Genomic DNA, 12,569 nt, shown 5'->3' on the forward strand with positions numbered 1-12,569 from the left:
AAAAACCTAATTAGTGGATAACACAACACAAAAGGCAGGTTAAATATAAAACATATGGAAGAGAAGAATTAAAAATGTCTAGAAAAAGAATATCTCTGGGCTGTGGGTTAAATATAATTTTAAAAATAAAGCTATGAATTTGAGAGGAATGATGGTCCAATTCAATTAGGGTGGATGTGGCCCATTTCCAAGAGTTGACAAGAAGAGGTAAATATCAACAGAGGGAAAATTAGTTTTTGTAGTGACCCAGCCACTCCCAGTCTTTATTCAGGCCTAATTTAATGGTGTCAACTTTGCAAATTAATTCCAGTTCTGCAGTTACTCGTTGAAGTCTGAAACTGCAGAACTGGAATTAATTTGCAAACTTGACACCATCAAATTAGGCCTGAATAAAGACTGGGAGTGGCTGGGTCACTACAGAAATAATTTTGCCTCTGTTGATATTCACCCCTTCTTGTCAACTCTTGGAAATGGGCCACATCCACCCTAATTGAATTGGCCTTGTTAGCACTGACCCCCTGCTCAGTAAAACAACTCCCACCTGTTCATGTGCTGTGTATTTATACCTGCCTACTGTATTTTCCACTCCATGCATCTGATGAAGTGGGTTATAGCCCATGAAAGCTTATGCCCAAATAAATTTGTTAGTCTCCAAGGTGCCACAAGGACTTCTCATTACTTTTCTCTGAGCAAAGCTTGTACTCCACTATGTCTTCCAGAGAAGTTTGTAGCTCCATCAAATGCACAAGCAGCCATCTGTCTGGGGTTCAACTGACAAGCATTTAACTCTTCTAAGATGTCACAGATGCAGCTAATGTGTCTTCTATAACCTGAACATTTAGAATGCATCTACTGGCCTACCATGGACATCAAGATAACATATGCAATGACTTAATACTTGATGCCTATTTGCATTGGAGCTTCATCAGCCATGTATGCATATATTTTGAATATGGTAAGAGAGTTCTTCACTTTTTCAATGGCTGAGTCTTTCACTGTTGCACTGCATGCTTCTAGAGAATCAGTTGAGTTTTTTTCAGAAAGATAGCGAGCATTTGCCAGTCTTGTTCAAAACCAATGTCCAACTTCAGGATTAACAAGTGACAGTGCGCTTAATATTGGCCTCCAGTTTGTAGTGTGTGGTATCTCTTACTTAAATAGAAAGTATGGTGCAACAGCCATTCACATAAACTGAGTTGTGTCTCCACATTCTTAACAGCCTCATTAAGTTCTTCTAAAATTGGCTTTGATAGTGACTGGCTTATAAGGCTTTCTGCAAGTTGATGCAGTCCAGAGGCATGGTGTTTTGCAACCTTTTCATATAGGTTGTCAATATTGGCTTAGCTGATCAGTCTGGCAAACCAAGCTCCTCCATTTTTACTATATAAATCCATGATATGCCCACATCTTGAATACTACATGCAGTTCTGGTCACCCCATCTCAAAAAAGATATACTGGAATTGGAAAAGGTACAGAGAAGGGCAACAAAAATTATTAGGGGTATGGAACAGATTCTGTAGGAGAAGAGATTAAAAAGACTGGGACTTTTCAGCTTGGAAGAAGAGATGACTAAGAGGGGATACGACAGAAGCTTATAAAATCTTGACTGGTGTGGAGAAAATGAATAAGGAAGTGTCATTTACCCCTTCACTTAACACAAGAACCAGGGGTCAATCAATGAAATTAACAGGCAGTAAGTTTAAAACAAACAAAAGGAAGTATTTCTTCACACAACACACTGTCACCCATGGAACTTTTTGCCAGGGATGTTGTGAAGGACAACATTATAACAGGGTTCAAAAAAGAAATAGATAAGTTCATGGAGGTTAGGTCCATCAATGGCTATTAGCCAGGATGGGCAGGGATGCAACACCATGCTCTGAGTGTCTCTAGCCTCTGTTCGCCAGAAGCCGGGAGTGGATGACAAGGGACGGATCTCTCGATGATTCTGTGAAAGTAGAATGAATTATATTGAAATTATAATTCATTAAAGAAATGCTGCTTGAAAGATTTGTTGAAATATAGTTGTCAGGAAGAGAAACCTTAAGGAGTGTGAGACAATGGATCCTCAAACTAATTAACTTAGAGCTCCTACTGAGCTAGGAGATTGGTAAACGTTAGTATGCAAATAAGATATGCATGTATATTTGTCAGTTTCTGCTTCCTTTTGTCTCCTGTGTTGGATTGGCTTTGGCTTGTCTGTATAAATGGGTTGGCTTGAGCTTTTTGCAGGAGGCTCACATATATCTGGGTGCATTGGCAAAGCGCTTTGCTAATAAACAGGGTGGTCTGACAAATTCAGTGAGTCTTGAATCTGACTTTGACAATTCCCTGTACTGTTCATTCCCTTTGAAGCACCTGGAATAGTCACTGTCGCAAGACAGGATACTAGGATAGACGGACCATTGGTCTGATTCAATATGGCTGTTCTTACATAAACATAATTATAATAAACAAGTTTAGTACAGAAACTCCCCAAGATAATGACCTCTTGAGGTAGTGATGTTGTGAAATAACAACCTTGGCAAATAATGCATTTTAAAAATCTTGGCCTACTAGGAAATGTATTTATATAAGTTTCACAGTCACAAATCTAACATTCTGTAGTGAAGTCAATAAAACATAGTCCAATGCTCTGGCCACTCTGTCCCCAATGGCCGTGCACTGTCACCTTCTGCTGCCACCTGCTACTGTAACCTCTGTGAGATGGTCTCTCACGGTTCCACCCAGCTCTCAGTGATTTCAGCTCTCAAGGGGGAAACTTCACTGCTAGCAAAAGCTAGGCTGTCTCTTCCACAGAAACACTATCCCACAGCAGGTCTAAGCACTTAGACCTGATTATCAGGGATTTCAACTAGTGGTCACTTTTAAAGCCTAATCAGCTCTCTCTCTAAACAGGAGAGAGAAGCAGGTCAAATAGTGCCTGTGACTCTTAGGCAGAGCTCCCACCACCAAGCAAAACATGTGTGCCCCATCACTCTCTCTTGTCACTAGGCTGTAGCATCCAAACCTTCTGCGTAGGGAGTGCAGTTCAGTTGAAGATGACCAGAGCTGAGTTTGTAACAAAAGAGGTGCCAGGGTTCAAGCAAGTTTATTACTTTCATAACGGATATGACAAGCCCACAGGTTCCAGGGCTATGAACTGGGGAGCCTAGAGCTACTGGAGCTCAGCCCTGGCAAGCCCTCGCACAAATTAAGCATGAGGGAGATCCCCTCATTCCAGCAGGCTAAGTACAGTTCTGCTGCCCTTTACGTATACAATAAGGATAACAACATTTCATAACCCTCACATTTAATACTTCAGTGATTTATAACCCAACACCAGCCAAAACTGATCACTTGGGCAGCACAGCTCTGTCTCCTGGATAGCTAGGCAAAGTAGGTGTGTTCATGCAAATACAGTCTGGTCCACCCACCCCTGGCTCATCAGTAGCTGTCAGGGGAGAGCTCATTCAGACCCTGCTTATCAATAATAATTTGACAGTATTAGGTAGGCCAATGCAGCCAAAAACAAATGTGCCAACATTGTCATAAATAACAGCTGTGTGAGGAAGCTAGTCTTTGTTCATACTTTTCATACCCATTCTGCTTCCTCAAATACAAGTATTTTCTCGTATCCTGTACATGCTTTTAAAGCCTGTATGAGTTTCAATCTCAATTCAAATGTACAACCAACCACTAAATTTGCAACACTGCGTGCAACTGCGCTTGGGGAAACCCTTGGGCGTAACTTTCAGGGAACCAGCCCCGGCTCACACTCACAACCTAGCAATGCAACTTCACCCGCCCCCGTCGCCCACGCTCCCTGGGGAGGAAAAACCTGTCCTAAGCGTGAGGGAAGCGCGGCTGACGTCACCACGGCACCGGAAGAGCCAGAGCGCCTCGCGGCCGGTATACCTCCGCCCCGGGGCTCGAGGCGGCCGCTGATAGGGGGACATGCGGCTCGTGCCAGCCCCCGCAGAGGGGGCAGCGCCTGAGGCCTGTGAGATGAGCGCCTACGCGCGGAGCGGCGCCAGAGAGCGAGGGCAGCGAGCGCCGTGGGCCGCTGACGGCCCAAGCAGGGAAGGCGGCGGCGGCGGCGGGCGCAGCAAGTGACTGTGCCGGAATGGCCCAGCAGCAGCCAGGCCCGGGGAGCTCCCCGCAGCCCGCTTACCTCCACACCCTACCTGCCTGCGTGCTGGAGGAGTTCTGCCAGAAGATGGACTGCCTGAACGACTACGACTGGATGCGCTTCGGTGAGAGCGGGGAGCTGAGAGGGGAAGGGGCGGAGGGCTCGCTGACAAGGAGCGAGGCAGGCAGGGGTCGTGACAGGAGTAAGGGCCGATGGCTGGAGACAAGCCCCGGCAGTGAACTCTCCGCTTTCTAAGATGGGGTCACACGGAGGATTCCTCACAGAGGCACTTTCTGGCGCTCTCTAAAGACCAGATGCTGTAGGTGGAGGGCTCAGGGCTTCCCCTGCATATGGATCCATTCGCGGGATCAAGGTGTAAATAACTTAGTGGTGGCTGAACCTCCATTCTATTCAGATAAGCACAGAAATACTTAGGATACTTAAAAAGAAAAGGAGGACTTGTGGCACCTTAGAGACTAACCAATTTATTTGAGCATAAGCTTTCGTGAGCTACAGCTCACTTCATCAGATGCATTCAGTGGAAAATACAGTGGGGAGATTTTATATACACAGAGAACCTGAAACAATGGGTGTTACCATACACACTATAAGGAGAGCAATCAGGTAAGGTGAGCTATTGCCAGTGGGGGAGGGAAGGAGGAACCTTATTTTATATCTTTTGATTTCACCTACCACTTTCCTTACAATTCTTACGACATTTTCTCTACTGAAATTATTATTTATTCAGTGCCAGAGGTGTGCATGGACCCTTAGAGAGACAGGCATACCCAGATTATCCCATTCTTGGATATTCACATTTCAAATTATCTGACATTTGTTAGTTCCCCAAATCCACATTTTGTCTTGAAAGAGAAAATCGTTTATCCCAAACCCCAAGAGTCTGAAGGTCAAAGAAGAACAGGTCCCTGCAGCTTGGAGTCTAAATTAAAGAAACACAGTGAACAATGAGAAAAGGAGTACTTGTGGCACATTAGAGACTAACCAATTTATTTGAGCATAAGATTTCGTGAGCTACAGCTCACTTCATTGGGTGCAATGACAGACCATGGAGAAAGGACAAAGGGTGCAGTAATAGAGGATCATGAACTAAATTCCATCCCAGCTGTAACTCCATTGGGCCAAATTAAGGGGAAATATGTAAGCAGAGAAATTTAAACTCCCTGACACTAATTTATCTAGTGTAAGGGAGTCTAACGCATTACGTACACTGGGGATTTGCCCCAGCTGCAGCCATTGATGACCACAAAACAGCATAGCTGCCCTGGTGAAAAATCCTAGGGTAGACGGGCAAAGTCATCGTAAATTGCAATTTCCACTTACAGTACAGTTTATTCCAGCTTCACACTGGAGTCAACTGTACCAGTGCAAATTAAGACTTTCTACACCAGGGAGTTACATTGTGGCAGGTACACCAGTGGCTGACCAAAGACTGAAATCCCCAGTGTAAACAAAGCCTAAGTTAGTGTAGTTTACACACCAAGAAGTCAGAAGATGTAAGACCAGGTACACTGGAGCTACTTCAGTTTGCACCTTCTTGTATCCTTCTGTTTGTTTTTCTTGCTCCACTCCTCTCTTCTGACCCCTTAGTTACATCAATGCAGACTCACTTACGCTGGGGCTTAGTTAGTCAAATTCAGAGATATGGGTAAAAGGGATGAGAGTTACATATTGGTAAGTGGATGAGTTCAAAGGAGTCTAGAAGGAGGCTAAGTTGGTGTATGTTCATGTTGAGGAAGCTACAGGAAAGTGTAAGGCCAAATCTATACTACAGAGTTTTGTCTGAATAGCTATATTGTTTAGGGATGTGAAAAAACCACATCCCTTAGCCGACATAGGCCTGATCTACACTACAGAGTTAGGTTAACGTAAGCTGTCCTGCGTTGACCTAACTATGTAAGTGTATACACTAACATTTTGTTCCCACTGATCGTTGGGGCTGACCACAAGTTACCTTGGGCTGTTGCTACAGAATGGTTTGGGGGGAACTAGTAGTGAACTGGCTTTAACCAGCCAGGCTGGCTTGCAGCCACTTGACTGGATAAACAAGCAAAGAGATAGGCAAGGCCCAAGACTGTGAAGTGTGGAAATAGAGAGCAGCAGTGTTTCCTGCCAGAGCCTGCTTGTGGGTGAATACACCCCCTCTCCCCCCTTAGAAGGAGATGATGATTAAAAACTGCTATGAGGATTGCTTTAGATGAATAGTCTCACCTGCGGACCCTGCCTTGTGGGTGCCCAGGAATTCCCCACGCTGGAGCAGCGCCTACTACAAGCCCTCAGGGACAAGGCTGGAGGGTCCGGGACTGTCCATAGCAGAAGGGGCGTAAGCATTGATTCTTGCTTGCTGGAAAGCATGTATTTAGCAATGCGTGAAGGCTGGGAAGCTTATTATACTTTGGCAATAAAACCGGTTATACTTATGCACCTGGTGTGGCTTAATTAACTGTATCCGAGCCTCCCCCTCCCCTTTGGCTCAACACTGATGTAAGTGCCCCACTATGACAACTTAATAACTCCACCTCCAGGAGATGTGTAGAGTCAGTGTTGATGTAGTTAGGTCAGTGCTGTGTCAGTGTAGACACTGCATTGTTTACGTCGACTGTTACTGGCTTTCAGAAGCTGTCCCACAATGCCCCACTGACACTACACGCGCTCCTGGTGAGGAGGCACACCACTGACACAAGGATTGTAGTGTGAACATACAAAAGTGATTTAATTATTGCAGCGGGTATATGCCAAAGTAACTTATGTCGACATAATTTTGTAGTGTAGACATAACTATGCCAGAAAACCGCTCTGTATGGATGCAGCTACACCAACAGAAAAGTGCTTCTATGGGCATAGCTAATGTCACTTGGGGATGCAGTGTTCCTATGCTGACGAAAAAAACACCTTCTGTTGACATAAACTGTTTGCACTAGGAGGCTCTGCCATTATAGTTATATCAGCAAAGCATTTGTAGCGTATGGCATGTCTACACTATGGGAACTATAGTGATACAGCTGCAGTGCCTATAGTGTAGATGCTTCCTACAGCAACGGAACAGGTTTTTCCATCTAAATACGTAATCCACCTCCCCGAGTGGTTGTTGTGAGGCTGATGAAAGAATTTTTCCATCAACCTAGCTGCATCTACACCAAGGGTTAGGTTTGCTTAACTATGGTCCTCAGGGGTGTGAATTTTTCATGCCCCTAGAGATATAGCTAGGTTGATCTAAAGTTTAATTGTAGACCAGAGTATAGAAAAGGACTAAATTACAGTAATGGTCTATACTAAAAATTTAGTATAGACATTTAGCACCTCTTACTCCAGGGAACCGATTTTTCTTGAGACTCGCATTATGATCTTCTTTATTCCTAATTTATTGTGTACCTATTTTTTCAGTTGTTGTGCAAATGTAAACTAAATGAGCATATGCAATAGGCTCAGACTTCCCCCGCTTGTGTTTTTCTTCCACTTTTTATAAGAGAAATATCCCTTCTTTACCTTTAGCCTCCTATGTGATAACTGATCAGACAGAGCTGCGGAAAATCAAGTGCATGGAGAAGACAGGAATCAGCATAACGAGAGAACTCATGTGGTGGTGGGGAGTGAGGCTAGCAACAGTCCAACAGTTACTAGAACTTCTCCAAGGACTGCAGCTCTACCAAGCAGCACAAGTGATTCTGGACTGTGAGTAGATGATCTTTCTCCCTGAGAGGAACTTATTGTATTTTATATTAGGCAACGTAAACCCTAGCACTACAGCTGCGCCACCCAGAGCACCAAGACAGCCAGCCGTGCCACCTGGCTGGAGCCAGCCATGCCACTGTGCAGCACAGAGCACCAGCTCAGGCTGCAGCTCTGCAGCTGCGCTGCCTGGCAAGAGCTCGCAACCCCAGCTGGCAGCACAGTGAGCTGAGGCTGCAGGGGAGGGGGAACAGAAGGGCAGGGGCCGGGGGCTAGCCTCCAGGGCCAGGAGCTCAGGATCTGGGCAGGAGGGTCTCGTGAGCCGGATGTGGCCCGCGGGCCGTAGTTTGCCCACCTCTGTCTTAGCACCATCTCTCTCTAAATAGTCCTAGTCTTTTTTCTGTGTCTCCAGATGAAGGCCTCTAATAATTTTTATCACCTGTCTGTGAACAGCCTCTGTTTCTGCTATATCACTTTAGATATAGGGTGCCTAGAATTTGAACAAACCATTGACTTATAAAAAGGCATTATGAAATAATACCATAGCTTTCAATACCTGATGTATCCAAGTTATGTTTGTGTTTCTGACTACACATTTAGGAGACCTTTACAGATATTTACCACCTTATACCCATAGTGTCCATGTAAGAAACTGTCCCTGTTTTAGAGATGGTAAAACTGATGTACAGGGAGGTTAAGTGATTTGCCCCAAATTGCACAGGGAAAAACTGAGACAGAATAAGCTCCCAATTTCTAATCCCATGCTAAATCCAATGGGCCATGTTGCCTTTGCATTTTGGTGCCCTGGTCATAGGTGAATGTCTACTCTTAGTGTCAGCAGATTTTATTCTTATCTGTCCAAGGAAGAACTGATCTTATCAATTAGAGATGAACCAAAACTCAGATCCAGACATCACTCAAGTAAGTTGCTGGAATGAAGTATGCTCTGCAACAAACAGAAGGCACTCAGCATTTAGCAGGACAGGGGCCTGGGATAACAAACTTGTCTCTGACTGTTCCTTGATGCCAGTCAGACTGGTATCAAGGCCTTAACATTAGACACTGGATGTCAGTTTATTTATGGCAAATCAGAGGAATGTTGATCCTGTCCTTGGCAAATAATGGTGATACCCAGCACATCCATAGTGCTTCGCAAATATTGACTACACCCTAGTGAATCAGCTATCTAAGTTCCTCAGATAAATTACCAGGGTTTCAGTACTTGGAGGCTGAGTTAATACTGTAGTAGACAAAATAATAGCTGGCTTGAGGAGATTGAAACATACACGTTAAACAGCCTACAGACATTCTGTTTTAGTTGTCCTTGAAAATGCAATTTTACTCTTAAGTGACTAAGGGCCAAAAATCTCACCTTCCTTAATCAAGCAAAATTACCATTGATTTCAGAAGGAGTTTTGCTCAATTAACATCATTGGGCCAATGCAAAAATGGCACCTTCTTACTTAATAGATATACCCCCAGTCTGAATTCAGGATCACATCTACTCTTTGTAAGAGAGAGAAACCTTACTCTTATCCACCCTGTAGAACCAATGGAGCTATGGGAAAATGAGCTGGTATCTATTCTGATTTGCATGTCAGTAACACAGGTTCTAAACTAAGGTCTTGTCTACACTAGCACTTTTGTTGGTTAGGGGTGTGAAAACACCCCACCCCTGACTAACATAAATTCACCAACAAAAGCGCCAGTGTGGACAGCGCTTTGTCAGCAGGAGACACTATCCTACTGACATAGCTACCACTGCTCATTGGGGGTGTATAATTACGCTGGCAGGAGAGCTCTAGCAGCAGGCTGCACTGGAGGCTTTGCAGCTGTTTAACTGCAGCGGTGCACCTGTAAGGTCTGTAGTGTAGACATAGCCTAAGGTTGCAGGTCTAGCTGTTAGAAAAAAAAATCTTCTTTCTTCATAAATGAAGCAAATTTGATTTGGAAGTCACTAAGACAATAAATGTGGAATCCCCCAATAGTGTTTTTAAAGTCACTTTTCACACAGTCACACTTTAAACTCTAATTAGAAGCAGCCATTAAAACACTATACTACACCCCCTCCCCACAAAGGAATCCTGGATCCACCTTTGGTTTTGTGCTTGCTCAGTGCAGGGTGTTCCTGGCATTTCTGAGTAATCCTGTTATGTATACCATGCTGTAATGATTTCAGAGAGAAAATCAGCTGCATTCTTTCCTTTGGAGAAAGCAGTTTGGAACCGGACACAAAAACCTCTCCTCGCTTTCTTTAATTACATGCAAGGAACAGCAATTTGCAATTTTATCTTTTCCAGGAAGTCTGTTACTCAGCTAGGTGCGATGTCTTTTCTGTGGCAGAGGAATTTAATCGTTACCAGGCTTTCAAAAGTTGCATTCAAAGATTTTAGGGAAATGAATTTTAATAACACCTGAAATGATGATATCACTTTTGCCCCAGGGTAGAGAGATCTGGCAGTCTCCAGCAAAGCCTTCTATAAACAGCTGGATGACCTCAGTGTGACTCCTACTCACTCAGCACAGGGGGTACTCCTTTATTTAATCTCACTGCACGGTAGTTTACAGACTACATGGCTGAAACCCAGCTACAGTAATCTTCAGAGCAACTATGCAGCAAACCCAGATGCTGCATAGTAAATTTCACTTGTTAGTTAAGTCTGCTCTAATATTTGAAAATGGAAAGGGATCCTGGGTAAAATGTTGAGTTTCTGTTTTTACTCAAAAACAACTCAGCCCTTACTCTGGCAAAACTTCCACTAGTCAAGGAAAGCTTTGCCTCAGCAAGGACCAAGTAAAATTCTTAACTATGACTACACAAGGTATAAGGTAATGGAGAAACAGTCCTCCATATGGCAATTGTCTCCAGCAGCAGCAGACTCCCGAAGTACACAGAAAACATAATCTCAGCTACATAGTGACATCAACCCATTCTTTCTGGATAATGATTGTTCTTCTTGTATGTATCCATGTTACAGCACTTTCTGTAACATGCAGCAGCAGAATCCCAAGCATCCAGCTCCCTGATTAGGTACAGCTCCTTCCTATCTGACCTCAGTCTCTTCCGATGTGAGTGGCTTTCCTCATCACACCCTGCTTCTATGATCCTCTGTCTCTGTGAAAGTTTTTGAGCTTACTGAAAGATTTTTGGGATAAACAGGACTGTTCTGTACTCAGCAAACACCAGCAAGTCCAGGGGTTTCCCCTGTTAAAAATAGTATCTAAACAACTTCTTTCCAAATCAGAGGGGAGTAAAATCTGCCTGTAAGCTCTGCTGTAAAACTTGACTACTAGAATGAATTTGTCCAATGCAGCCACTCTCATGGAAGTAAAGAGGAATCTTTCCATTGAGTTTCCTGGGAACTGGATCAGGCCTTAGAGGAAAGCAAAGCTTGAGCAGTTTGAGTGAGATTATTGGAGCACAATGAACTAGGAGTGGCATGTGGGAGGGGAGTAGCTGATTGGGGTCATAAAAGCCAGGAAAGTCAGACAGTGGAGTACTTTAGAAAGAAGTAATTAAGTACACTGCCTTCCTGCCCTAGTTGGGTTGGGGCCAGTATTTCAATCTGAATTCAGGTGGATGGAATTCATACCTAGCTTGAGAGCCAAATTTCACAAATGATAATAGGTCAGCCCAAAATCCAAGATGTGAGGAGACATGCATTCGGGGGGAGGTGGCAAACTTGGAATCCAGAATTGAACCTCATGGTTCAGGATCATAGCTGTTCTGCCATAATCACTAAAGAAAATGGTGTAATGATCGATGGCCTTCTGATTAAGGCACTGGAGTAGAAGTCCAGAGATCTGCATTCAGCCTGCGATCAGCTATACTCCTGATTTCCTGTCTGAGCTTGCGCAAATTGCTGCTCTGTATATGGAAAAATAGGGATGATGATAATAATGAACGGCTTTGTGGGGCATGTAGTAAGACTACATTTATTAATGTTCTATCTAAGATACTTATATGGTCCCCATCACCGTAATATCTGAGTGGCTTACAATCTTTAATGTAGTTATCCTCGCAATACTCCTGTGGCATAAGGATTATTATCTCCATTTAACAGATGGGGAACTGAGGTACAGAGAGACATAGGGTATGTCTGTACACCAAAATAACCCTGTGGCAGCAAGTCTCAGAGCCCAGGCCTACAGACCTGGACTCATGTTACAAACAGCTGTGTAGACATTCCAGCTTGGGCACTGAAGCCCGTGGGGGGGGGGGGGGTGAGTTTCAGAGCCCAAGCAGCTATGTGGCTATTTTTAGCACCACAGCACAAACCCCAGTCTGCAGACCCAGGCTCTGAGACTTGCTGCGGTGGAGGTGGGTTTTTTTTGTTTGTTTGTTTGGGTTTTTTTTGCTGTGTGTGGATATACCCTAAACGACTTGCCCAAAGTAACATAGAAAGTCTCTGGCCAGGGAGGGAACTGAACCCGGGTCTCCTAAATACTAGGTTTGTGCCCTAGGCACTGGACCATTCTGCCAGTCTCATCCTTCCTCTTTGTGAGGTTTTCACATATATAGTGATGTGGGGCTACTAAGCAGATAAAGCCTTATTTAACAATTAATTATGGGTAATTTTTTTTTAAGTGACTAAGGGTATGTCTGCACAGCCGACGTTAAAGTGCTGTCATGGCAGCGCTTTAACGTGGCTGTGTAGTTGCGGCAGCTCTCCCAGCACTGTATTCTCCACGAGGGGAATAGCTCCCAGCGCTGGGAGCGCGTCTCCCAGTGCTGTAGCACTGTCTACACTGCCACTTTACAGCGCTGAA

The 12,569-nt window shown here is 44.2% G+C and overlaps 1 protein-coding gene across 1 annotated transcript in view; it reads left to right on the plus strand.

Moving 5' to 3' along the window:
• The first annotated feature begins 3,850 nt into the window (after positions 1-3,850).
• Positions 3,851-12,569, plus strand: part of IRAK2 (interleukin 1 receptor associated kinase 2) — a 33,386-nt gene continuing 24,667 nt past the window's right edge. Inside the window, exons 1-2 of the mRNA XM_084635133.1 lie at positions 3,851-4,236; positions 7,623-7,802. Of these exons, the coding sequence (XP_084491259.1) occupies positions 4,107-4,236; positions 7,623-7,802 (310 nt within the window). The 5' untranslated portion in view covers positions 3,851-4,106. The remainder of the gene's footprint in view (positions 4,237-7,622; positions 7,803-12,569) is intronic.

This window comes from Lepidochelys olivacea (assembly GCF_965140295.1).
Source record: "Lepidochelys olivacea isolate rLepOli2 genome assembly, chromosome: 7".
Taxonomy (NCBI): Eukaryota; Metazoa; Chordata; order Testudines; family Cheloniidae; genus Lepidochelys; species Lepidochelys olivacea.